At 57.2% G+C, this 27,360-nt stretch overlaps 2 protein-coding genes across 2 annotated transcripts; one reads left to right on the plus strand and one right to left on the minus strand.

The window, feature by feature from the left end:
* Positions 1–6,619: 6,619 nt before the first annotated feature.
* On the minus strand, positions 6,620–12,426 carry LURAP1 (leucine rich adaptor protein 1). The gene is given in 3 exon segments (XM_030953435.1): positions 6,620–9,243; positions 12,227–12,372; positions 12,375–12,426. Coding segments are annotated over 3 exon segments (888 nt in total). The 3' UTR covers positions 6,620–8,553.
* Positions 12,427–12,604: 178 nt separating this feature from the next.
* On the plus strand, positions 12,605–27,278 carry POMGNT1 (protein O-linked mannose N-acetylglucosaminyltransferase 1 (beta 1,2-)). The gene is given in 23 exon segments (XM_030953794.1): positions 12,605–12,722; positions 13,487–13,680; positions 15,678–15,786; positions 16,160–16,272; positions 16,528–16,593; positions 16,979–17,012; positions 17,015–17,091; positions 17,735–17,852; positions 18,164–18,262; positions 18,731–18,858; positions 19,434–19,504; positions 19,779–19,854; positions 21,255–21,338; positions 21,472–21,513; positions 21,683–21,741; positions 22,265–22,337; positions 22,645–22,773; positions 23,055–23,180; positions 23,332–23,396; positions 23,746–23,790; positions 23,959–24,094; positions 24,412–24,521; positions 24,794–27,278. Coding segments are annotated over 22 exon segments (1,980 nt in total). The 5' UTR covers positions 12,605–12,722; positions 13,487–13,569; the 3' UTR covers positions 24,903–27,278.
* Positions 27,279–27,360: the final 82 nt, after the last annotated feature.

Here is a 27,360-nt window from a genome sequence, read left to right on the forward strand (position 1 = left end):
TCCTGCCGCCCCAAGGGGTGCTGGCTCTGTACTGGGGTCAGCCCCACGTTCATTGATGGAGCAGGGACACCTCCCTCTTCTCCCTGGACACCTTCCTCTTCCCAGCCAGAGCACACCAACCAAAACTGCCCTTCTCTGTGCCCAAAGACATCCTTTCCCATTTGTAACTCCAGGCATATCCCTGCTCCTCGCTGTTTAAGGGGCTCAGGGGAAGTTCCCAAACGATGTGGGAAAAGGAGCATCCTGATGGCTTCATTGCTGTTTTAAGATCAGCTCTTTAAAACCTCAATACGGGTTTTAAACCAGGATCCAGAATTTCTCTGTGTAGCACAGTGGAGGCACTGGGACCAAGCTCATTCCTTGTGCCTCTCCCTTAGGAAGATCCCTTTACTCTCTACATCTTCTCTGAACTTTAAACAAAAGGTTATGCTGATGTGCCACAGAGCAGTCCTGAGATGAGGCCGTGGTCCCGACTTGTGCATTCAGGGAGACAAGTCCTGCCCTTTCCCAGCCTGCAGTACCCAGCACACCACAAACAGAGGGGCCAGAACAGCATTTTCCGCTTCTGAGAGTGGTTAAGGAAAATGGATGTGGTTTCAAACTCCTGCTCCAAGGGCTTTAATGAGAGCCATTACCAGCAGTCCCACCCTGGGCTGGGGCTTTGTCGGCTTTTCAGCAAGCAAAGGCGAGTACAGTACCTCAGACCTCGCCCCGTAATTAACCATTTCCGATCTGACAGTGCTCTGTGTTCTGCCACCGTCATTTTTCTCCGTTTTTTGTTTTGAATCCCGGGTTTGTAGCGAGGCTGCTCTGGCACCTGCCAGGCTTCCCCTGTGCTGCTGGGGCTGCGAGGGCAGCTGGACAGGGATGCTCCAGCAGCAAGAGGGGGATGCTGGGGCACGATCCCCCCAGTGACTGTCACCCCCTGGGAACAGCCCCCTGCAGCACCAGAGCCTGGGAAGCTCCAGATTCCCGGGGTTCAGCGGGTTGTGCAGGGAAGGGCGGGTTTGCTGCTCCCCTGCTCTCTCAGCATCAGCAGGCTGGACACGGGGTCACGCAGGTGAGGGACAGTGACACGCTGCGTGTCACGGTGGCACTGCTCACCATGGGGACACGCCACCCCCCGGGCACAACCAGTCCCCCCACGGCTGCACCGCAGCCCCATCGCCCATCAGCGGCTGGGAATGAGGTGGAGGCTTCCCTGGGCATGGAGGCAGCCCCCTGCACTGCAGCCGGGCTCTCGCTCCCTTCCGGAGACCTTCGGGGTCCCGCAAGACGCGGGTTGACCGCAGGAGATGCTCCTGCACCGAGCAGCGGCTCGCAGGCAGGGCTGGCGGGGCTGTTCCCGGAGCAGGAGCCGAAGGAAGGACCCGGGCGAAGGAAGGAGCCCGGGAGAAGGAAGGACCCGGGAGAAGGAAGGAGCCCAGCTCCCTCCTGTGGCCGCCGGCGCCGGGCAGGGCTGGCAGGGAGCGCCCCAGCCCCTCCGCTCAGCCTCTCTGAAATCCCCATTGGTAGCGGCGCCGGGGGGTCCTGGGGCTGTGTCCATCTCCAGGACTGACCAAGCACTGGGTGATGCTGCGGCAGTGTCCACAGCGAGGGGAAACACCATCCTGGGCAATGCCACAGCCAGGGCTGGCAGCAGAGCTCTGCAGGACCCCGGGGCTGCTTTTGGAACTGACCCCGCTGGAACGTGCCACGAACGGGGGAACACCACGGAGGGCAACTGTTCCCCACACCACCTCCCTCCACATCCCCCTTCCCTGCATCGCTGCCATCATCTTACCCCTGCTTTGTCCCCAGACATGTCACCAGAGCCCGCACCAGTGCTGAGCTCTGAGGCTGACTGTGAGCCTGCCAGAGAGTCCCAAGACCACGGAGCCTTTTTGCCAGGCAGAGCATGGCTTTGGGCTGCCACAACCCCTGTCCCTCCAAGACCTCAGTGTTTCTCTGTCCAGCCATGCACCCATGCAGCTGGCTGCATTTTGGAGGGCATCACCAGTACCCTCAGAGGACCTTGGAAGCAGGGTGACAGGACAGGACCAGGCAGATGAGTGAGGAGTGTTCTCCACGTTTTTGTTTGGGGTGTGCAAATGGTAGAGCATCCTCGTGTGCTCCTCTCGCCCACCAGGACCCCCTCTGCAGGCTCAGCTGTCCTCATCCCTCTCCTTGCCCTCTGAGCAGGGGACAAGTTTCTGGTGATCCAACAGCAGGGACCCAGGAGGAGCATGGAGGGGCTACTTTGCTCAGGGGAGGATTTTTGGGGGTGCTGAGGAGGAGGGTGCCAGGTGTCTCATGAGTGTGCCAGGCTATTCTGGCTGCTCCCATCCCTGCACCTCTTTAGTGCAGGAGGTTGCTCTTTAATTCCCTCCTTCCTCCCCTAAGCGCCTTAGGGAGCAGAGAGGAGAGATGCTGCTGCTTTTTATAGCAGCCATAATCCCTGCTGCTCACACTGCCTGCACCTCCTGCCCCGAGACACAGGGCTGAGCCTCCAAAACGGGGCTGCTGCCCAAAAACTGCCTCAAAACCCTTTGGCTCCCAGCATTGCCCCTCTCCCGGTGCACAGACCCCAGTTGGGGGTGGTCCTGGACTCAAGACCCCTTTTCAGGAGGGGTGGGACAGCCACAGGTGCTGCACTCCGACAAGGAGGGACAGGCAGACACATACAGAGACACATGGATGAGCACCAGAACAACTGCCTGGCCTCCCTGCTCTCCTCCAAGACCTGTGGAACAGGAACCAACCCCACAGCACAGCCACAGGAAAGCCCTCAGGCACAAGAGGAGACTGACGGTTTCTTTCCTTTCCATTTCCCCCGCTTTACAAAAGGGAAGCTGAGGCAGGGAGGGAGCAGGGTTAACCCTAACCCTGATGAGGGTAGGCAGCTGATGAGCTTTAAGGGTAGATGAAGCCTTTCCTTGGATGCAATCCCCAGGCTGTGAGCTTCAGCACTTTGCCAGGATGATTTTGGTGTTGGGCTGCCTGGTTTCCCTCACCCAGCCTGTGCCTGTGAAGCCACAGATGGCATTTGAGCTATCCAGGCTTCATCCCTGGGCATGAAGGGACTGAGGAAAAGGGATGTGAAGTGGGCCAGTGGAAGGTTTGGTGTGGGGCAGGAGCAGGCTCTGGGAGAGGCATATTTCACCTCCTGTGGCTGTCCTGGTGGTCAGTGCTGTCCTCCCAGCCACCCCAGTCCCTGTGAGCCCCCCAGGACCACAGCCACCACGGGAGGGCACAGGCACTGCAGCTGCTTTGTTCCCATTGCCATTGCTCTCTCCAGCAGCTCTGCTTTTACTTCTCTCCAGCCAAAAGCCCCCTGACTTTTCACCCTGCCAAGAGGAACCCAACACAGCCCTTGACCTTTTACTGTTTCTGTTCTACTGCCCATGCTGGGGCAGATGAAATTTTCTCTGCCCACCCACCCAGCTCAGAGGGTCTCAGGAGAGGGCAGCCTGGCAAATCCTGTCTGAAACCACTTTGTCCTGCTGCAGGTCTGGCCCCTGTCTCCCACAGCTTCTTTGCAACACATTTGCTGTAATTTTCCCTTTAAACACCCCACAGAGGGAAAAAAAAACAACCCGGGGGGGGGGGTGGTTCTTCTAGGTCAGGCTGAGCTAAGACAGGGAAAGAAGATTAATTTCTCAGCAGAGCAATTCAGATTTTTCTGCTGCTCCCTGCTGGGGACTGAGGCAGAGCTGGTGCCAGGAGCACACTCATCTCCTGGGCACACACGTGTTTTGGTTGTCACCCCTGGGGTGGCACTGAGCAGGACGTCCCCAGATCCAAGTCCTGCGTGGGAGGTGTAGGGGGATTCTCACCCAGCAATGGGTGATGGAAATGGGAAGAAGGTGGCATACCAGGGATGCTGATGGGCCAGGGGGGTGCCCAGCACCCAGCGAGCAGGAAGGGGACAGCTGTGCCCCTGGCTGGGCTGGAGCAGGCAGGGAATGAAGCCCTGAGCTTGCCCTTGTCACCCACCCATGGCCACACACCCACGAGGCCCTGAGCAGTCACACTTGTTTTTCACTCCCAAGGAGGGCTGGGAGCTCTAGAGCCAGCGGATTATTCTCCAAAGCAAAGGCCTGGCCTGCTGCCAGCCCCTGGCAGGGAACAAACAGCCTGGGGAGGCATTTCCCAAAGCTCAGCTCCTTCCTGGGTCACACTCTGACTTTGCACCCCGTTCAGCAGCCTCACACTCACTCAGCTGCAGACACCAAGAACCTCAGGAGAGGTTCCCAAAGGTGGGGAGGAGGCAGGAGGTTCCCAGGAAACCCCACTTGGTGTGTGAGCCTCCCTGGGCAGAGCATCCCCTGTCCAGTGTGGCTTCTCCAGGGTGTTGTAGGGATTCAGCAGAAGACAGGCACGGGGAGGGAGATGTCTCTTGTTCTCCTCTTTGCAAACCTGTAGGAGGTTCTTTGGAGACCTGTGAACCTGGGGCAGTGGGAAGGAAAAGCTGGAAGCCAGCTGGAAACTCAGGACACAGGAATTCTATGCTGGGCTGATTTAACCCAGCTCTGGGGGTTCCTGGGCACTGTGGGGTGCTGGCTGGAGGAGAGCTGGCTGATGGGGCCAGCCTGGGCACCATGCCCCTAAGGGGTGGACTGAATTCAATTGTCCTAAATTGGAGGCAGCTTTGGCATCATGGAGCCCTTCCTGGGGATCTGGGGATCACCACTGTGCTGGGACCAGCACCAACACTTCAGTCTTGCCCAGGAGACCATCAGAACATCCCCACTGCCAAAACAGGGAGGGCTGAGAGCAGGGGTTGGGGGCTACACTTAGCCTTTCCTGTCCCATTGGTTGGCCTCTCCTGCCCCACACTGTCTGCAATGGGTCAGGCAGCACAAAACCAGAGCTCTGCTCTCAGCGCTGCTCCCCAGAAAGGGTCACAGATAATGGGGTCAATCTCCAAGGGAGAGGAGGGTGGGGGCACTGTGATCCAGCCCCACAGGCTGTGCTGGCACCCACAGCCCCCCTGCACCCACTGCCAGGTCACCCCACAGTGATGCTCCCCGTGCCACAGAGCCCATGGGGTGGTGTTGGGCCACAGGGCCACCAGACCAAAGGACACAGAGTTCAGCCACCTCCCTTCCGACCATGGGGACCTTTTCCCCTGAGAAAAGGATATTTTCATGCTTCCTCCCCACAGGAACTAACAGAAATTGCTTAAATGACTGTGTGGCTCTGGGGACAGGCCCTTTCGGAGCTGAGCCGCACGCAGGCAAGGGAAAGCCCAGGGGACATTTTAATAACAAGCAAGGAGAGCTATTGAAGTGTTTTACTGCCTCGTTAAGGCACTCTAATCTCTGTGTATATCTGGAAAAAAAGATTGGCTGGCTGGTGTTTTTATTGTAACAGAGGTGGGTGTTTTCTGGCACGGCTGGGATCCCGCCTGCTTTATCTGCTTGTTTTCTTACCTGATACCAGCACTGAACAGCCCAAGAGCAGCTCAAGGGCAGCAGCAGCAGCAGGGTCAGGGCCAGGCAGGCCAGGAGGAAGGCTGTGGATCTGTGCTGTGGGCTGTTTCCTACCCACATGTGTTCTGCACCCCATTGCTGCACCCACCTTTCAGCCAGATGCAGTTCCCTGGGTGTTTCCCCAGAGGAGGTTTGGGATGTTGGCTCTGCACGTGCCTGGGATCCCTCATCCAGGCAGCCCAGAGACAGCAGGGAGACAACCACAAGGTCCCATCCACCTCTCCACCTCCAAGGGCTGGGATTTGGGGGATACACAGATTTTGTGACTGTGGGCACCTTGGGCTGATGTAAGCCAGGCTGAAGAGTCCGTGGCCAGGGAAGCCCCAGCAAAAGTTCTTCTGCAGCAATACAGGGTTATCCAGCTGCTGAGGTCTAGGTTTGTAAGAGGAATAGGCTGGGCATTTTATGTCTAAGATATTCATTATTCTATTTTTTACCTCAGCCCAGCAGAAACTGGGGAAATCCTGCTGAGTCCTGCTGGCTCCAGCATCCAGTTCCCCCCTTGCAAATGCTCACGGTGTCGAGGCCATGAGCTGGAAGGGATGCTGGGGCTGGGATGGCGGGGCTGGGTAAGCTGATTGCATTTGCTTTGGAAAAGCTGATGTTTGCATGAGCACTGGCTCCAGTGGTTTTAAAGGGATCCACCCAGGAGCAAATCCCAACAGCCTGATATCAGAGCTGTGCTGCTCCCAACCCGGCTGGGCTGGAGAGGTCTCTGCTCTACACCCAGATCCACGCTGCACCTCCTGGGTGGAGGAAGCCATGGGAGCCAAAGCTGCCACTGCAGAACACAGGAAGCAAAGACTCCAGCACAGCTAACAGGGCTGGCAAACACCTAAAATGATCTTCCTTGTAAATACGGAGCTGGAAGGGTGAAGGTGCTGTTTGACACATAGTCCAGCCGAGATCAAGAGTCACCCTTGCTCCCAGCAGATGTGCCCTGGTACCCAGCTGCTTCAGGAGAAGTGACTTTTAGCATGGATGTGAGAAGGGACAGATGCCCAGACACTTGGACTGTGCCTGTTTCAGGTCTGGAGCTAAACCTGCCCTTCTGCAGGGCTGCCAGAGGCTCCAGGGCATTCCACCCCACAGCCTCTCCCCTTTACCTAGAAACACCGGTGAGCTCAGCAAAGCACCGACAGCGTGGCCTGGGAGAAACACAAACATTTATTAAGCCAGCTATTTTTTTTTTATAATTATTTTAACAGTGCCAAAGGACTTACCCTGTCTCCCCCAGGGACCCTCAGCTGATTCATTGCATGCAGGGTTAGCAGCAAAGCAGGGGACAGCCAGCCTTGGGGACACAGTGGCTCAGTGTCAGCAGGGAGCCACAAGCTACTCACAGGCAATGGCAAGGCAAGCACAGCTGCTCCAGGGCAGGCAGATGGATGCTTTTGCATAAGGGAACCCACTCCCAGTTTGCTGGGATCCACCCAAGTCCTCAGCAGGTACCATCTCTGAGAATTTTGGGTATTGTCCTGCTCTCTACATCCATCCAGGGGGGTTCTGAGGATCTGCAGGGGAAGGGAGGGTGCTTGGGGCTCTCAGAACAGAGGGTAATTTCCACTGAAGGTGCTGCTTCAGAGACACCGAGCTGAACCTGCTGTGCACCCAACCACCTCCTAAGCACAGCCAGCTCACCTCTCTCATCTGGAAATCACAGCCAGTCACCTCCCTCTCTCTCAGCTTCCCACTGACATCCTGAGACAATGTCCTCACTCCTGTCATCCCAGCACAGACAGATCCAAGCTGTGACCCATGCAGGCAAGGGAACAACAGCACGAGGGTGACAGCAAAGCCATCACAGCACTGGGCTGGGGACAGATGTACCCGTGGGCTCTGAAGTCAGGACACTCCAGGCTTATCCACAAATGTGGAAGAGCTTGGCTCCTTGAATCAGGATGCCCAGGTCCTTTCCTGCATCACCTGGTGAAGGCAGAAGGTCCTGCCCAAGCTCTCACACAGCTCCAGCTGCAAGCCATGCTCTACAAGCCAGCGAGGGGCATGCTGGGGACAGCAAAAGGCACAGGCAGAAGCCAAGGCTAAGAAGACAGAGATGTCTCCAGGGCAGAGTCACTGCAAATCCACCCCAACAGAGCAGCCTGATGTTTCTGGTTGCTGGCAGAAGGCAGAGACCTGGCACCATTCATCCCACAGACGGAGAAACCCAGCCTTCCTCACCATCACACCGTGTCAGGGGAGAGCAGGAGCCCCCCTGAGCCTGAGCCCTGCAGGCTCTGCCAGGCTGCCCGTGTGCTGCCACATCCAGGGATCCTGCAGGACTGCTCCCGAGGTGGAAGACAGTCCAGGAACAGACTGGGAGAATTGGATTTCCATTTCCCACCCAGTGCTGTGTTGTTCTCATGTCATCACATTGGGAAGCCTGCGCCATCATCCTTCCTCTGCAGAGCAGGGACAGAGGCTCCCCAGCCCCACCTCAGACTGGCTTCACAGAGGCATCTGAACCAGGCAGGGCCTCACCTGCAGGGAAGGCTGGTTTTGCATCCACCACGTGCTGGGGCCAAACCCCAGGTCTGGTCTGCTTTGGACAGACACTGGCCTTGAAGACAAAGATGGAAATTAGCAGATCCAACAGGGATGCCCTGCTGATGGTCCTGCCCCACACTGAGCATGCTGGTGCCACCAAGCTGTGGCTGCATGGCAGGGTCTCCTGTCCTCTCAGGGTAGTCATTTTGGGGGAAGGGTCCCCAGTTTTTGCACAAACAAAGCTGAAGATTAGAGGGAGAGATCCCAGGAACACCACTGTCCCAGGCTTCCCCACCACCACCACCACCAAGGAAACAGAGGGGCGTCCAGCCACCTGCAAGCAACACCCTAGAGCAAAGGATTAAATCTACCAGGACCTACTTCACCCCTCCTCTCCCAGAAATGTGCTGCAGGGCAGGCACCCAGTCCCTTATGGCTGCATCACCAAATGCTGTTTGGGCCGTCAGAGGAACAGTGCAACCCACCAAGCCAGCCTGGCCCCCCTTTCCAGCCACCCCAACTCTCCCAAGCACAGAGAAGTGAAGCAGAGTGGGCAGCTGCGAGAGCTGGACTGGGAAGGCAAAGCCACGGGCTATAAGAATGTCACATCATCCTGTGACTGGAGCCAGCGCCAGTGGGCATCGTACTCCAGGTGCAGTTTGCTGTTGAGTTTGCAGTTCTCAAGGTCAGCCTCAGCTTTCCAAGCCTTCCCATCTGGATTTCCCTTCCCCAGCCTCTCCCTGGCCCCTGCTGGTGATTTGGTGTCTCTGTCTGCTTCCAGAGAGGGGGACTGCTGGCCCACACACCCATTGGCCACCTGGGGCTCCTTAGCCAGCCGGTGATCCTGGGGCAACCCAGGTGGGGAGAGGTCCACGTGGGGCCACTCGTGCTCCTCTGTGTCCTTCTCTTGCTTTGCAGGACCCCTCTCGAGGTCGATCCTGACCCAATCCTGCTCTGCCCTGGCCAGGGCTCTGCCCGACGCGGACGCAGCAGCGGTTTCAGCGGCATTGTGGGAGTACTCATCCATGTCATCAGCCAGGGTGTCCAGGTAGCTGCCGACGGAGATGCTGTCCAGCCTGTCGTTGGGGTCCTGCAGGCTGTCCCAGCTGCCCCGCCGTGAGGCCTCCTGGCTCTCCACCAGGCTGTACTGGCTGCTGGCCAGGCTGCTGCAGCGGCTGGTCAGCGTGCTCCGCTCCTCCAGCAGCCACTTGACCGCCTCGATGCCCTCGTTCACCACCACCAGCTGCTGCAGGATCTTCACGTCCACAGCTCGCAGGTAAGCCTGGGGGGGAGACAGACAGCACAGGGGGGTTGAGGTGACCCAGGGGCCTCGTGTCCCAGCCCAACTGAGGTATCACTCTGGTGGCCACAGGTCTCCTGAGCTGCTTGATGAAGAGCATGGTATGGGAGAACATCCTGCAGGGAACCATCCCAGGGGGCCCTGTCCAAGACCTGGGGACACAGCCATCGGTGACCAACAGCTTATGGCTCCCATGAGCCACCAACCCCCTCAGGGAAATAAATCCAGGGCACTTGTGTTGCTATCTTCTACGGGAACAAGGAGTAAGCAAGGAACTGGAGGTATTGGATGCAGACCTGATCCCAGAGCATCCTTCAGGACCTGGGAGGCTGCTGGCAGGGCAAGAGGATCAGGCATTGCTCAGTGCAACTGTCTGGCTGGATCACCAGCTCTTCCCCAGGCTGGTCCCTTCATGCCTTTACTTCTCACCTTCTAGGGTCTGAACCAAGCCTGGTGACAATGTCACATGGCAGGATCTGGAGACCCAAATCACTCCCAAAACGGGAGGACAAGGAGGACAGGCATTGCTGATCACACCACTTGCCTCACCGACTCCTCCTGCCCCTCCGAGCCTGGGGAAGCTCTTTGCAAACCTCAGCTGCTGCAGAAACATCTGTTTTCCTAATGGAAAGCCCTGTGTGCCAAGACATTCCTGTCTGTATGATACTGGCCGCCAAAAGCCACTGGATTTCCCCTACATAGGACACAAATATTTTGCCAGGAAAGGAAATAAGGCCACGATGGGGGGAAAGGGAGAAAACCCACTGCAGGGCACGTACAGGCAGCCTGCAGGCTGCAGATGCCCACGGACTCCTTCACAAACACATCCTGTGCCCAGCATCAGCAAGCTGGGACAGAAATCCAGGCACTCCCAAGGGATCCTTTTTAAGCACAGCGCCCGATCCTCAGCATCCGCTACCCTGGGAGTCACTTGCCCGCCCACAGGTGACCCCACAGCCTCCTGAGACCCCTGTCTCCAGTCCCACAGCCACAGCAGCCACGGAAGCATCCGAGGAAGGAGCCTGGGAAAACTCCAGCCAGGATTTCAGCACGTGACACCTCTCACTCCAGCCGACAGAAAAAAAAGGGTCAAAGATTTGTAAAGACCCAGCACCAGCCCTCCCACCCCCTCCTCGTGCTCCTCAAGCTGGATTTAAATAAAAAATAGCAGGGATGTGCCCGGATTGGGGCAGGAGCCAGCTTCCAAGTACAGAAATTTCCTTTCTAGGCAAGTTATTTAAAAAACTGCCTACAATGGACTTTTCTGCACGCACTGCTAAAGCATCTGGCCTTGGCAGGGAGACGACAGAGGAGGAGGAGAGCTGGAAACCCCTGGTGGGGGGTTCCCCATTTTTCTCTGCCTCGTGCAGAACTGCAGCTGTCAGAGATGCCCGGGGAGCCAACCCAAAAGCAGAGGGTGGGATAACACTCCCTGCTTTCCATACTGCTTGCTGGAAGGAGTTAGCCATCAATTTGCTGCTAGTTCACACAAGCCTGACCTCCCCACTGCACTCCAAGAACCCCCCTCTCCAGCAAGACATGGTTGCTGCGGGAGGAGACCCAGCACAGGCTGCTCTCTGTACTCCTCCAGATGCACTGAAGTTCACTGCACGACCTCGCAGCAAGGACGGCTGTACAGGGGACTGTCACACTCCTCCTCATGCTCTCCACGGGCAGATACAGCCCTGCTCCCCTCCCCAGCACGCAGGAAACCTCAGGCGCCTTCTCCTTTCAAGATATCTAGCCCTAGGGATAAATCTTCCTCCTCAGATCAGGAGGCAAGAGTGGGAATTTGCTAAATTCTCCTCCCACCGCCCACTCCCAGGCCAGCTTATCCTCTGAGCATTGGGTTTGCTGGTTTCCTGCTGCTCGGGGAGGGAATTCTGGTCCCTGTTCATGGGGATGGGGCAATGAGGAGAGCCCTGTGTTGGGTTTTGGCACCTGGGTTCCAATCCCAAGCTGCTGATCTGGGTGTGAGGTGTCCCCAGTTCCTCACTGGCCAGCGAGAAGAGCCAGGGCAGGGCAAGGAAATGCTTTTCTGAGCCAAGGTGAATAAAGCCCGGCCCAAGGCAGGCTTTGCTGGCCATAGGCTGAGGCTGCTCGCACCTGGGCAGGGCAAACACCGCACTGCCCAGAGACCTTTCTCCCCCGGTCAGGGTGCAGCCTCCGCTGCGGAGGGAGGATGAAAGCAGAGGGAGGATGAAAGCTCTCGCACCGATGGGAATATTGAATCAGCCAGAGCGGAGAGCTCGGGCTGGGTGGTGCTCCGGCCCCCCGGGGGCACGCGGGGATGCGGGCGTATTTAGCCTGTTTCCCTATGGAAACAACGCTCATTCCCACCCGCTCGGCATGTTCGTGCGTGGGAGAGTCCCTTCCCCCAGCCGCACTTGAACCCATTGCCCAACCTCGCCACGTTTCCCGGAGGCGCAGGCATCGCCGGTCTTTGCTCCCTCCACGAAAGAGGGAGGCGAGAACGCTGCCACCGGCACTGCCCCGGTCCCCGGGAAGGGCTGCCACCGCAGCACGGCCCTTTAGAGCCACCCGAGAAGCCCCGAACCCCAGGAAAGCTCCCACGATGCCTGTGCCTTGTCACCCTGGGGGTCACGCCCGGGGGACACGAGATCCGCCACCATGCCCTTGGAGAAGGTCCCTGCCCTAAATTCTGATCCCGGACACCGCGATCCCCGACGGAGCCAGCGGCTGGGGCTGCGAGGGGGCAGGACGGAGGTGGCCCGGGGGTGGATGCTGCGTGGGCCGGGGGCAGAGAGCGGCCGGGGAAGGGGCTGTGAGCTGGGGCTGTTAACGCGGACACGGAGGGGCAAGGGGGGTTCCGCAAATGCAGGCAGAGCGCGGGCACTATCGGGGACTGCCACCGGGGGTGGCGAGCGGCTGCCCGTGGCAGCTGCGGTGACCGCGGGTCGGGCCGGTCAGTTACCGGCAGCGCTCCCGGTACCGCGGCACTCACCAGCTCGAGGCGGAGCGTCCGCAGGCGTTCGGCGAGCGGCGGGTGGGCACCGCGGGCCGGTGCGGGTGTCGCAGGCGGCGCGGGCGGCGCGGGGGCGGTGTCGGCCCGCAGCCCCCGCAGCAGCACGGCGGGCGGGCGCCGTCCACCTTGCCCGCCAGGTCCCGCAGGTCGGCGGGCAGCGCCTCCCCGCCGCCCTCCATGCGGGTGGGGCAGCGGCGGCCGCGCTGTCACCGCCGCCCGCGCCCGGCCCCGCCCCCGCCGCGGCCCCGCCCCCGGTCCCGCCCCCGCCGCCACCTGCCCGCGCACCAGCGGGGTCTGCCGGGGCGCGCGGAGCGGCGCGGGGCGGGGCAGGGGCGGGGCCAGCGCCGGCCACGCCCCCGCGGTGTCGCTGCGGCGCCGGAAGCGGCGCGGAGGGAGCTCGGGGCGGCGGCGGCACCGCCGAGCCGGGACCGGCCCGGCCCTGCCCGCCCCAGCCCGGCCCCGCCTCAGCCTCCCCGTGAGTAGCGCGGCCGGCACACGCCTCCCGCCCTTCCCCGCGGTCCCGAAGCGCCTGGGTCCCCCTCTCCCCGCCGCCGCTCATTGCCGCCCTCAGACACCCGGCTCTCCCGCCCGGCCCTTCGCCACCTCCGCGCCCCGAGTGCCTCTGGGCCCCTCAGCGCTCCTCTCCCCGCGCTGCCTGGCCTGGCCGGGCAGCGCTGTGCTCCAGACAGGTCCCCGGCCCTGCCGGGGCTCCACATCCCGCCCAGGCCCAGCGGTTCGCTCCCCGCAGGCGCCCGGCCTCCCGCTGGCACCGCTCCTCTGCCCAGGGCTGCTGGCTGGGCCGGTGCTGCTCCCCGTGTCCGGCTGGCTGCGCCCCGACAGCGGGCATGGGGCTGTTGGTGGGGAGGGTGTCTCTCCACCAGGGACCCCTGGCACATACGGCCAGTGAGGCCCGTTCCATAACAACTGATGGATCTGTTGTCTGCTTGTGACTTTGGGCTGCTTTTCCTTCCCAGAGCGTGGGAGTGGGCCCATGGCACTGCTGCAGCCTCGCTGAGGGTTGGCCTGGAGCAGAGGCAGCCGCTGGCCGATGAGTTCAGGGGCTTCCCCTCACCCTGCAGCAAAGCCTGGCCTCCTGCACTGCTCCCAGCAGTTTGGAGCAGAGTGCTGCTCCAAAGGGCTTTTGCTCATGGCACATCAGTGCACTCCACGGCCACTGCTTGTACCAGGCTCTGTCTTTGCTGGGGAGAGGGTCTGAAGGCAGCTCTCTCCCCCCGGCAGGGAGCCCCGATGGACATGACAGGAGAGCAGCACACATCCTGACCCCCGCCCCACACGGCTGCCCCCTGCCAGCCCCCGGGACTATGGAGGAGTGGAAGCCCAACCCCCCTGTGAAGCCCCACAAGAAGCGGAGCTGGTACCTCGCCTGGAAGTACAAGCTGATGAACCAGCGCGCCCTGCGGAAGCTGTGCCAGGTGAGTCACCCGCGGCCCTGCAGCAGCTTAGGAGGGATAATCTACAGGATTTACAAGTTTATGGAGCAGCTGCATGGGTGGAAGTGCGTCTGCTGGTAGTCTGGGTGACCTGACATGCTGAGGAAGCATAACTTGTTCCCCAAGAAGCTGCCTCCAAGTGCCTGTGTGTGGAAGGGTCTGCCATGTGTAGCAGCTCCTTTCAGCTGCCAGTAGATCTGTTGAGACCTGGCTGTGGGAGGAGATACAATTATCCAGGTGGCCTTGGGAAGCTTTCAGCTAGAAACCTGGCTCTGGACTCATGCTGATTGCTGCAGGGCTCAGCCTTTAGCTGTTTGATTTGCAAACCGAGCCTGGTCTAAGGCACAACAGGTGGACAGAGAAAATAGGGCTTGGTAATAGGATCTCATGCGCTAGAGGCAGCTGGTGTCTGGGAAGGCCTCAGGCTTGGTTGCTTGTGTTGTAAAACAGCTAATCCTTGGTGGAGACGGCGTCCTGGGGGGAGTCTGGGGCTGTGAGGACAGGAAGGTTTGGCCCCATGGCAGCAAAACACAGAAAAGGGGCCTTTCCTGAGAGGAGCTCATGAGATCTGGCAGTTGGTTGCTGTGGGAGGGAGCAGGGGAGGGTTTTGCATGTGTCTGGTAGGACAAAGGCTCATGAGGACTCCCAGGGCAAGAAGACTGTTCAGTTCTGTGTCTGATAGGGTGTTGAAGGCTTGGGAATGGGTCTGGTCATTCAGGCAGGCATTGCTCACCATGCTGGGGCAACGAGCTAAAGCCTGCAGAGACTGCACATATCTCTAGTTTGTGGCACTGCTTAAAACACAGATGAACATTTGGCTTAAAATAGGTAGACCAGAGCTGCAGGTATGGAATAGCCAGGTCTACAGCAGCCAAGCATTCATTAGTTAGCTTTGACCAAGCCAGCTCTGCTAGACCTGGCTGCTGGCCTTGCTTAATTCTTACTCCTTATTGCCTTATTCACTCTGGTCACCAGGGCTGTTCCCTCATGCTGATCAGGGCAGAAGGTCTGGGCAGGTTGGTGAGGTGGCCTTGCTGCCTCTCCATGAGCCCACAGCTCTGTTCGTGCTTAATTAAAAGCTCTCTGTGCACAGATCCCAAAAGGTGCTCATAGTCCTGAGTCAACAGCAAATTAACAAGCCAAAATGCCATAGTGACATTTATATCATCGTGTCATCTTATTGCTGGTTTTCAATTTTCCTCAGTTACTCCTTGGACCTGCTTGGCAGGGATAGCAGCAGCACAGAGCTTTGAGGCAGTAGCTGGACAGATAGGGCAGAAATCCTTTCAGTGCCTCTCACCAAGGGCAGGCCAGTGTGTGATCCCAGCCCCATTAATGACCTCAGAGAATCAAGGGTCTGTTCCACAGCCCCTGGACCTTCCCAAGCCCTCTGTGTCAGCATCCACAAGGGTTGCAATTGAAGTTTGCTGCAGACAGTAAGGCTGCAGGCTGCTCTCTGCAGCCTGTGGTACAGTGCAGTTTCCTGAAATCAGAGCTCAGCTTCTTCCCTTTGTTTGATTTAGCTGCACAGCATCTCCTCTTCTGAACACCCTGAGTGCCTCCTATGGTTCCAGAGGGATGGGTGAGAGTAGTGTTGCTGCAGCAGAGGCAGAAGTGAAGGTTACCCTGGGAGCTGTAACTCTGAATTACCAAACTCTTTGCCTGCAGGGACCCTCAAGCTTGATGTAATAATTTAGCAGGAATCTGCTTACAGATCTGGAAGCAGGGATATGTTGGAAGTGGGTTAATTCTCACATATCAAGGAGTCAGTCCTCTCCAGGTGATGAATGCATTTAATCATGAAACCCAGTCACCTGTATTTCTTTCTCTTGGCTTTCCTCAGAAAAAATCAGGGGAAATGTCAGATGCTTGTGATCCCATGCAGGATCTCCTTGGCATGCCCTGCAGCCCATGCCAAGGCGGTCTGGTTTTGGGGTTGTTACTTACAAATTTCTAACACAAAACATCTTGCATTGCAGACAGGTGCTGTCCTCTTCCTGCTTGTGACTGTAATTGTGAACATCAAGCTGATCTTGGACACCAGGAGAGCTGCTTATGAGGAGGAAGAGGAGTCTGCACAGGACTATGGTGAGGGGCAGCATCCTGTTGTGCTTTGAAAGCAAGCAAATTAAGGGTTTCTTTAAGTCACAGCTAACTTGTGACCAGATACATTATGAAAAACAGGTCTGTGCATGTGAGTTTAACAAAAATTAATAGAAAATGCTACTCCCTTCCTGGTCTGTCTACTGAAGGCTTTAGCATATTTGGCTGCAGAGATCTCTGTGGGGTTAGAGCTGTTGTCATTTGGTATTTCCCCTCACCTACCATCCCTGTAAATTCCCACCCATGACTCCTTGGGCTGGGGTGCCTGCTGGCCACGCCCTTCTGGATGGGTTAGCACAGAGCAGGGACGAGCTAGAGGTGCTTTGACTGGTTGAAACTGGGAGTTTCTCTGCTGCAGATGATGAGATGCTGAATGTGGAGGTCCCCAGGCACCCTGTCAACAAGAAGGTCCTGGATGTCGAGGTGTACTCCAGCAGGTCGAAGGTCTATGTGGCTGTGGATGGGACGACGGTGAGTGACGGGTGCTGGCTGTCCTGTGGGCAGAGGGTGGGCAGAGCTGAACGGGTGAAGCCACAAACAGAAATGGTGAGAGCTCTTCGGGGACTGCCAAGAAGTTCTGCTTCCAGGACTTCTGCTTTGGCACCCATCACTGCCATCAGCAAAGCCAAAGAGATTTGCCTCTTGTTTGGGGACTCTGCTGCACAGAATGGGCAGGGAATAAGCAGAGGTCTTGGCATATGATTCTCATAATTTATCCACTTGCAGGTCCTGGAAGATGAGGCTCGGGAGCAGGGAAGAGGGATCCATGTCATCGTCTTAAATCAGGCCACGGTAAAACATCCCTGTGTCTTTCTAAACTGGGCAGTTTGTCCTTGCTCTTGAGCTGTTGGCTGCCTGAGGCCAGGGGCAGCCAGGAGGGAAGGCCCTGAGTGCTTTTTGTGTGCAGTTTGCAGAGCATGGCATGGTCATCCAAAGAGTGCTGTCCCTGGGGAGCAGGCAGGGGAGGAGTTGTGGGGCTGGGTGATGCTGCCCATGGGCCTCTGTGCAGGAAGGCCAGAGGGCTGAGCTTGCCTGGGGACTAACTCTGGGACTGACTCCCTGGCATACCGGAAAAGCCACTCCCTGTGTTGCTCAGGATTCCAGGGCAGATCTCCATAATTCTGTGTGTCCATACCATGTAGTATTTAAGATCCTTCTGATGTATGAATACCAACAGGGACATGTGATGGCCAAGAGGGTCTTTGACACCTATTCCCCCACGAAGATGAAGCTATGGTACTTTTCCTCAATATGGTTGCCCGGGGCCGGATCCTAATCTTCACCATTAAGGTAGGTGTGACCCTAATATAAAAAAAGTCATCTTGAGTCAGGATGTCCTGAAGCTCATCTGGGCAGTAGCCTAAATGTCATCAAGCATTCCCAGGACTAAATGTCACATCCCCATGGAGCTGTGACTCCCTGTCTGGATCACCTCCCTTGTCCTCTTGCTCTCCCTTGTTGCTGCAGGTACTGCTGTGCCCAGCAAAGCAGGAGAGCAAAAAGCAAATGTGTCAGAGCCCACAGCAATAAGCAAGGGGTTAGGTGGAGAATGGATGTGAGGAAATATAAGGATGTGGTGGGATCCTTCTGGCTCCCAAGTCCAGGCTTTACAGGGGCCCTGTGGACTGTGCTGGGTTTGGGCTGCTGTGCAAGCAGCGCTGTGCTGCTTCAAGGGTTTTGTGTTTAGCTTTGTTGCTTAACACATGGCCCTTATTGAGAACAATTTGGTCTCAAGGAAACAGGAGTTAATGATTCCTCTGACCTGCCTGTGGGCCATTATGAAGCCACTGACAGCTTTAGTGGCACAGAGACCCTGAAGGTTTCTGGCTCAACTGGTTCAAGGGTAGGAGTGGGCCCTGTACCCCTTTGGTATTGATGGGAGACTTCCCTGTCAGGAGCCAGACCTCAGCTGCAGGGTTGTGTTTTGTTCCAGGATGAAGGCTCCTTTCACCTCAAGGAGACAGCCAAAAATGTTCTGAAAAGCCTGGGGAGCCAAGTTGCACCTTTCCTGAGCTGGAGAGACATGTGGACATTTGTGGGCAAGAAGGGGGGTGAGTCTTTCACAGACTGGGAGAGGCTTTGTGGCTTCTTTCTTTGGGAGAAGCCAGGTGAAGAGAAGCCCAGCCCATCCCCAACAGGCTCTGTGAGCAGGGAACAAGTCCCAGAGAGTGGCAGCTCCATTCCTGGGGGTGAGGAGGGTATACCTGGGGATATGGAGGCAGAACATGTTCCTTCAGCAGTTCGCCAGAGGCCAATGGGAAAAGCTGCCAAGCTGTCCCCAAGGCTGACAGCCCCTTGTCATGCCATGACAGAGTGGGGCTGGGCCCTTCCAGGCAGTCCTGACCCTGTGTTCCTGCTCCAGGAGAAGTGTATGGGGAGAAGCACGCCAAGTCACCTGCCCTCTCAACGTGGGGTGACCCCGTTCTGCTGAAGACAGAAGTTCACTTGACATCTGTAGAAGGTAAGAAGTACAGTCTGCTCTGTGGTGTCTCTGGGAGACGTCCACCTGCTGCCTGGTTTTAAGTCAAAGCCATTTAAGGCTTTTTGAGATTATGATGGTAACTTTAAAAATGGGCCTAGCTCCCTTTCTTCCTACTTCCCTGGCAATTCCAGGCATGGTTGTTGAAAACGTGAGGATGGAGAAGAGGGAACATGGCCAGTTGTCACCTCTCCAAACCAGACCTGGTCTGGTCAGTTTTCTGACTGTTGGCCTTGAACAACTCGGTGCTGCTCAGAGAGGCCAGAGACGGGGTTGGGCTCTGAATGGCTCCTGGGGTTGTGTCTGGCATCCAAAGTGTTGCTTGCTCACTGCCAAGGACTGACTTGCTGGCTGAGCCCAGGGAGAGCCGTGTGTGTGGTTTCCCAGCCTGGAGCACCCATCTGAGTGTGTGAGGGTGACAGGTCTGTCTTTCCTCCTTGGTGCCTCCAGATGCTGAGTGCCACTGGCCCGACACGGAGCTGAACCGGCGCCGCAAGCGGTTCTGCAGCAAAGTAGAAGGATATGGCAGCGTCTGCAGCTGCAAGGACCCCACACCCATCGAGTTCAACCCTGATCCTGTGAGTGCAGGAAGGCTCCAGGAGGGAGGGCTGGGCTGGACCAGGTGTGTTTTGCAGCTGATGCAGAGCACTGGCCTTAAGCACTGGCTGAGTGATGCAAACTGCCCCTGGGCAAGCCCTTAGCCCCAGCAAAGGTGGGGTGAATACCTGGGGGCAGGTCATGCTGGGGCAGGGAAATTCCTTTGCTCTGATTTGCCAGGAATAGTTACCCTATTCTAGGGATATCAGTGTAAGCAGCAGAGTCTGAATATCTAAGGACAGAGCAGCTGTTGTGACTTTTGGGCTGTCCTTAGCTCGGTGCTGGAGGGTTCAGACACAGGTCTCTTGAGTGGATGCAAACTGGGATTTTGGAGCTGGGTCAGAGGTGAGGTGAGGAAGGGAAGCTGGTAGGGTTTTCAGTCGTGCTGAGGGCGTCCTGGTTGGTTGGTGTGGCCCTGAGCTAAGAGATAGGACTATGCAGCTCTGCTGTCTTAACACTGGGTGCCTACCCCTTGGATCCTGCTCTCAGTGGTGTACAATCATTTTGGTTTGCAGGGCCTCTCCCACCCCCACTCACACACATTGTTCTCTTCCAGCTCAAAGACAATAAAGTGTTTGATGTGCCAGTAGCTGTGATTGCAGGGAACCGCCCCAACTACCTGTACAGGTAAGCACTCCCAGAGGGCACAGCTCCTCTGCTCCCTGCCACAAGACCAGGCATGGCCCCAGCCCTTCCCTCTCTCCTGCTGGCAGCATCCAGCCTCCTCCTGGGGTTGCATGAGCGCCAAGGGCAGACCTTGGGGAGGGCAAGGGAAGGTGTAGGTAGGTCCCGTTCCCTAATGGTGCACAGTTTGCCCATCCCAAGGGATCCACAGCCCTGTGCTGAGGGGCCTGTGCCCACTGGGGCTGTGCTGCGCTCAGGTCCCTCTGTCTCTCTGCAGGATGCTGCGTTCCTTGCTGTCGGCTCAGGGTGTCAATCCACAGATGATCACAGTCTTCATTGATGGCTACTACGAGGTGAGAGCATTGCCAGAGATCCCTGTGGCCAGCTCCCTGCTCCCTGAGCCCAGTGCTGGCCCAGTCCTTGGAGGGTGGCAAGTTGAGAGCCTCCTTACCTTCCTCCTGCTGTGTGTCACACTGCTCCTCTCCTGCTCCTACACAAAGCCAGCCAAAGTTAGCCAAGCCTTGGGTGTGGGTAAAGCTGCCTTGGCCTTTCCAAAGGCCAGGACTGACATCCCCATGTCAGGAGGGGGTTGGTGTGCAGGAATGGCACATGGTGGTCATGCTGGGTTCTCCTCATCCCCTTTTCTCACTTGATGAGCATTGCCAGCCCCTTGAGCAGGCTCTGGGTGTAACATCACCTGTCCAGCTGCTTCACATGGACAGGAACAAACCTGTCCAGCCATGCCTGTCCAGCTCCATTCTCAGTAAGAGGTGAAGAGACACAAAACAGTGTTTTCCCAAGGCTCAAAGCTTGAGGTTCGTGGAAGTTGGGACCAGGTGGAGGAGAACTGGCCCTTTTTAGGCAAAGGCCTTCCTCTCACTCAACCCTGGAGAGCCCTGGAGAGTTCCACTGTCTCTCTGACAGTGGAATGTACTCTGGGGCAGGCATGTGGGATCTGAACAGATCTCAGGAGCTTGCTAGGCCTCATCTCTGCAGCATCCATTGATGTCCTGCCTAGTTGCCTTGGGACGAAGACAGTTGTTCCCTTGCTGGTCGCTCCCACCACTGCCACATTGTGGGGCTGGGGGAGCTGGCTTGTTTATGCAGGCTCTTGCTGCACCACATCAGAGCAGTTAAAGATAGCAGCATCCATTGCCATGGCAACTGGAGCAGCATCCCTTAGCTACAAGGGGGCAGCCTGGATGCTCGAGCTGCCATGGTGGATACCTGGGGAAGGGTTGGTACAATGGGAACTCCTTCTCTCTTTTGTGGCCAGGAGTTGGGATGCACAGTAAGGGGATGGAGAAGGCCTTGGTGGCTCCTTCTTGGGGCAGGGATACCTCAGCCCAAATTTGGATTACTTCTGACCCCTGTCCTTGGTCAGAAAGGTCTTTTTCTTGGCAGCTGTGAGATAAATTTGGGTTGATTGTGGTCTTGCCATTAAGCAGCTGTTAGGAGGTCCTGGCTATACCTGTTTGCTTTCTGCACTGTCTGTGGGGGGGCTGGAATCAGGACCTCCCAGATATTCTTGGATACAACTGTGTCTGCAAAAAGGGCTAACAAAGTCATGATGATGCTGAAGGGCCACAAGGGTTTGGCAAGTTCTGTGCTGCAGGGTCTACATTGAGCATCACTGATCTCCAAGAAGACAGCCACATGCTGGGGATGTTCCTGTTTTCCTGGGGAGCTGACACTGGCAGGGGAGGGGAGAATAACCCACACATTTGATGAGCTTTGCACTTTTCCATTGCAGGAGCCAATGGATGTTGTGGAGCTGTTTGGCCTCTCAGGAATACAGCACACTCCCATCAGCATTAAAAATGCCAGAGTTTCCCAGGTGAGAGAGCCTTCAAGTCTTGGGACAGTTATTTCCAGGGACCTGGAATAGCATTTGAGGGAGGCAGGCAGGCTCAGCCCCAGATCTGTGCCAGGTTGATGCTAACACAGACAATGATTGTCTTTTCTTGTAGCACTACAAAGCCAGTCTGACTGCAACCTTCAACCTGTTCCCGGTGAGTGAGGCTGCTACAGCACAGCCTTCCCCTGGTGTTTGTGATCCCTGTCCCACAGCAGCTGGGATCAGTCCTCCAGAGCAAGGAACCTCTCAGGCACAGCACACTGCTTGTGTCTCTGCTCTGTCCTGTTCATCTCCATCGTTCTGATGTTCTCCTTGCCCTACAGGATGCTAAATTTGCTGTGGTTCTGGAAGAAGATCTTGACATTTCTGTTGACTTCTTCAGGTGAAGTTGGGGGTTCCTGTGTGGGATCATTTCCTGTAAGCTCCCTGGATGCTCAGGAGAGGCCAGATCTTTGCCAGCTGTAGCTCACTTACCTAAGGCTGGGCAGACCCCAGGCAAAAGCCATAACTGAGCTCTGCCTTCAGAGTGTGAGGCCACTGTCCTGGCAATCAGTGCAGGGTGACTTCAGGGCTGGGGATCTCTTCCTGGTGGGCTTTTTGGGGACACTGATCCATTCTCATGGTTGGAGCTGCCCCATAGCCAGAGGACAGGGGCAGTGTCTAATAAGGCTCCTGTTTCTTCCTAAGGAGAAGAGACTGATGGGCAGGAGACAATGCTGTCCTTTCCCCATGGTGAGATGCAGCTTAGCTTGTTTGGGTGCTCCTCCCCTGGTCTCCCACCAGTTATCTCAGGCCAAAAATTGGGATAAGCAGTTCCAGCAATTGGGGGTAGCTCATCTCTTGGTGCAGGGTTTGCCTTGGTTTGCATGGTAGAAGGGTTTGACATGGATCAACTCTTTCCTTAGCTTTCTGAGCCAGTCAATACACCTTCTGGAGGAGGATGAGAGCCTGTACTGCATCTCTGCTTGGAATGACCAGGTGGGTCAGGGAAGGATGGTGGTGCAGGGCCACCTCTGCCTTGTGTTGTTTCTGTGTCAGACTGGGGTCCAGGTTCCATCTCTAAAGCAGGACATATGTCCCCACTGTCACCCTAAGTGGGTCTGTCTCCCCAGCCCTGGACTCTTCAGAAGTGTCCCTGAAAATCACCCTCCTGCCCCTGCCGTGTGCTTCCCAGTGGCTGTTCCCCTCTTTACATAATGAGGAACTCAATGGAGCACGATACCTCCCTTTTTCTGCTGGGGGATGGGTGCATTCAGGGTGCTGAACACTCCCCATAACATTGCAGGGCTATGAGCACACAGCTGAGGACCCATCACTCCTGTACCGTGTGGAAACCATGCCAGGCCTGGGATGGGTGCTCCGGAAGAGCTTGTACAAGGATGAGCTGGAGCCAAAGTGGCCAACCCCTGAGAAGGTGAGTGCCTTGGAATGACTCTTTCATCTACACCCCCATGTCTGCCCATCAGCAGTCCCTCATCTTCACCCAGTCCCTGGGTGTACAGCTCCTGGAGAGGCTATCCCTGTGCTTATACTGGGAAGGATGCCCAAGCAGAATGGATTTGGGACAGGCAGTGACTTGAGGAGGCACAACCATCCACAGCGCTGGGGCCAAAGGGGCTGGACCTGGTGTGGGCACCCAGAAAGGTCCCTGGATGGCCCCAGAGCTGAGTGTGAGCAGCAGTTTCCCCTCCCCAGCTCTGGGACTGGGACATGTGGATGCGGATGCCCGAGCAGCGGAAGGGCCGGGAGTGCATCATCCCGGACATCTCGCGCTCCTACCACTTCGGCATCGTGGGGCTCAACATGAACGGCTACTTCCACGTGAGTGAGCTCCCGCAGCCCCCAGCCCTGTCCTGCTGCTGAGCTCTGACTCAGACACCTCCCCAAGTACTGGGGATGCTTGAGGTCATCTCCAGGTGTTGCTGACCACGATCAAACCTGGTTTTCCTTCCCTACCCTCTCTTTCTCCCAGGAAGCCTATTTCAAGAAGCACAAGTTCAACACTGTTCCAAATGTCCAGCTTAAAAATGTGGAGAGGTGAGTACTGGTCACAATGAGACCTTGATGAAACAGTTGCTTGGTTTGACCCTTGTCTCCTTGTGCTGGAGTCATCTCCCATCTGGCATGGCCATAACCTCCTGCATCAGCACACTGGCCTCTGCTGGGGAGTTCTGGCAGTGGTTTTTGCAGGGTTGGGTTTGGCTACCCTCTGCTCCAGGTGGACGTGTTCAAGGTTTTGCTGCCACTTATCAAGAATGCGTGGCAGTCCCTGCTCTCCATTTATTGGTTCCAGCTGCCTTTAGTGTTAACACTGGGACAGTCTTAAATTTGGATCAAACTATCTGACTCTGCCCTCTGATCTCTGTGTTCTCTCCTCCTCCAACAGCTTGAGGAAGGATAACTATGAGACTGAAATTCATCGGCTCCTGGGGTGAGTGCCTGCTGGAAGGTGGAAAGAGCACAAGACGCACTGGGTGAACCAACCAGAACAGAAGGAAGGGTGCAGGTGGCCCTGGTGGCCCCAGCCACATCTTGCATGTCTGAAGTGGGAACAGGGAGAAGGTAGGGTCCCCTCTCACTCCTTGTTCCATTTCCACAGTGAGGCTGAGGTCTTGGACCACAGCAAGAACCCCTGTGAGGACTCCTTCGTGCCTGACACCGAGGGCAGGGTCTACGTCATGTTCATCAGGATGGAGCAGGAAGCAGATTTCACCACCTGGACTCAACTTGCCAAGGTGAGGGCCCTGACATGGCCTGTCCTCAACCCTGCACTGGTCTCTGCTTCGCTGGGAAACACCTTGCTGTTGTTCTTGGGTTTTTCCCATGGCACTGACACAGCTCACCAAATGGGTTCTTGGTGTCCCTGGGTGATATTGAAGCTCTGGGTGTGGCTGGAGGGATGCAGCCCTGTGCCAACCAGGTCTTGGGGTACAGCCCTCTCTGCTGTGTTTCAGTGAGGGCAGGGATTGTGGTTCTTCCCATGCGAGGGGGACAGCTGGCCCTGGTCCATCCCCACGCTCTGATGCCTTTTCCTCCCTCCTCACCATCCTAGTGCCTCCACATCTGGGACCTGGATGTCCGCGGCAACCACAAGGGGCTGTGGCGGCTGTTCCGCAAGAAGAACCACTTCCTTGTGGTGGGGGTCCCTGCCTCCCCCTACTCGTGAGTACCAGGGACACAAAGGGCTCAGTAGTGCCCCATCCTTACAGCACTGTCCCCTGCCTGGCACACACCACCATGTCCCAGCCCAGTCCTCCGGGGATACCTTCACTCCTTAATCCGTGTGGTGGGACGGGGGACGGGATACATTCCCAGGGTTGGAGGATGTCCCAGTGGGAAGGAGATGATGTTGTTCCAGGCAGTGCTGTTGGAAACTGGGTCCTGAGGGGACCCATCAGCTATGCCTGCTCCCATCCAGCCCCCTTCACCTGCAGGTCCAAGAAGCCCTCGTCGGTGACACCCATCTACATGGAGCCCCCTGCCAAGGAGGAGGGGGCAGCAGCCGTGCCAGCGGTGGCAGCAGCAGCAGCAGAGCAGACGTGAGGCTGGCAGCTGGAAGCAAAGGGGACCAGGGGAGCACAGAGACCTCCACGGTGCAGAGACACAGATGGCAGCAGCTCTCACAGGCTGGTCACTGGATACAGACTCCTGTTTTGGGCTGCAAAAACAGATGTTGGGCTCCCTCCAGCCCCCCGTTGTGGTCTCCCTTTCCCTTGCACAGGACAGGGTCCTTCCCTGTAGATATGCCACCCCAATCCCAGGAACTTGGTTTTTTTAACACAGACACTCTACTAACGCTGCTCCTTCTGCCCCCTGGCTGGGCAAGGCTGGAGGAAGGAGATGCTCAACTGGAGCCTAGAGGGGGCCTCAAAAAGCACCTCTGCTCTCCTTTTAGGCCCTGAAGTCCTGAGAAGGCAGCATGGTGCGAGTGCTGCAGCCTGCCAGCTGGGTGTTATTTATTAACTCTTGCCTGCTGGCTTTGTGCCCCATGGTGAACACAGTGCTGAAGAGGGGATATTCCAGCATCTCTCCTGTTACCTGCACAATGGATGCACCTTGAAGACTGTGTGCTGGGTTGGACATCTTCCTGCACACTGGCTTTGCTGCATGGGCTGCAGGCACTGGTGCAGCCCAGCTCACAGGAAAGGGAATGCTGGAGAGGAGCTGGACTTGCTGCAGACACAGAGGGACACCCCACACCCAGCACGAGGGCGGTCAGTTTTGGAAGCTGGAGGTGATTGTAGGTGGAAGTGGACCAGGCTGTGTGCTCTGGCTCAGACTGTCCTCACCCACCTTCTGTGTGGGGAGCAGCCCTGCCCCTGGGTGGTGGGAGAGGGGGTGAAAGTGCCTTGCAGAGTGAGAAGGGAGCAGCCAGCAGGCATCATCCCCTGGCTGCAGGGGCTGGGTGGGCCAGGGTCATCTGGAGCAGGAGATGCTGCACTATGGTCCTTGCCTGTGGTACTGTACCCTGCCTCTCCGTCCTCCCTGCCCTGGTACCCCCTGCTTTTGCTGAAGGCAGAGGGAATTTCTTCTCCTGAATTCCCAGCCTTACTGTGGTAAGTTGCTGGCAGGGAAGCTATGAGCTGGTCTGGGATGGGCAGTCTGGCCCTCCCACTGTGGTACACCCCTTGTGCAGAGGGAGAGGGAGGGGGTTCCGTGCCTTAGGAAGGTCCCAGGGGCCCCTCCCATCCCCAGCCATTTGGTACTAATGTCCCTGCACCCCGAGGGGGCAGTCCTGGTCCCCTTGCTTAGTGCAGCTCCTCCTCTCATCTGTGCAGCAGGAGATCCATCCTCTGCCCATCCCCTGCCCTGGGACAGGGATGCAGTGCTCTGGCTTGCCTTTGGGAGGAGGAGCTGCTGCTCAGCCCTTTCCCTGAGGTAACTGGGGCTCTTCCCCTTCATTTTCTCACTGTGAACTGAGCATTGGGGTCTACACTACACTAACTTATTTATTTATTGTTCCTGGGAAGGGATGGATCACAGGAAGCAGCATGGAGAGCTGGCAGCCCCCAGCCTGCACAGGTGCAGTCATGGGAGGTTTGTCTCTTGTCCCCCTGGCTCCACTCTCTGTTCCCTGCTTTTCTCCCTTGCCCAGAATAGGAATGAAAACTTGTGAACCAGGGAACTCCTCTTGGTCAGGATGATGCCAGTGTGGATGCAGCACAGCTCTAGCATGACTGCAGGAACTCTGACCCTCACAGTCCCTTGCTTGCCTGCCCCAGCAGCAGGGATGGCATGGGATGGATGCAGGAGGGAACAGGAGCGTGCAGAGTGGCACCCTTGAGGCTGCAGTTGTGGTCTGGGGCTCAGCCCTGCCCTCCCCAGCCATCCCAGTGCTGCCCTGCCATGGCACTGTGCTCTGGCAGCCAGTGGGGCAGGTGGCCCCTGTGCTAGCCCTCAGGGTAAGGCAGGGCTTTTATGAGGATGGAAAAGGGATTTGACTTCTTTCTGAGAAAAAGTAGCTCGCTCCCCATGCCCTGCTTTGGAAGAACTTCCCAATGGCTCTCCAGTGCCCTTCCCTGGCACCTCTGTTCCCAAGGCTCAGTTTCTCTTCCCCTGGAAACTAAGTGCATCCTCTTGCCCTTCTCGGGTAGGGCTCAGGCTTGGCTTCTTCCCAGCTCCTCTTGGGGCTGGGGAAGGTGCTCCTAGGGATAGGGGATGGCTAAACATGAGTTTCCTCTCCTCCCCTGCCAAACAGGGCTCTGTGGCTCCCTGCTCTCACTGACAGCAGGACTCAGCTGGTGGGCTTTAGGCTCCCCCTTCTGCACACACCATGCCAGGCCCACGGGGTGCTGTTCACCATCCCTCCCTGTCCCCCCAGCAAGGCTCAGGAGTGGCAGCTGTGGCAGGGCTGGGTGTGTGGCATCACCAGGGTTTGACGCTTTCTGAATGGAATTATTTTTTCAAGAGTAAACATTGCAAAGCTGTTGAGCCTCGTGTGTTTCATAGCTGGCCCTGTGCAGGGAACAGGGCTGGGGTCCCTGGCTCTGGGGTCCTGCCT

The sequence above is a fragment of the Camarhynchus parvulus genome, chromosome 8 (assembly GCF_901933205.1).
Source record: "Camarhynchus parvulus chromosome 8, STF_HiC, whole genome shotgun sequence".
Lineage (NCBI taxonomy): Eukaryota > Metazoa > Chordata > Aves > Passeriformes > Thraupidae > Camarhynchus > Camarhynchus parvulus.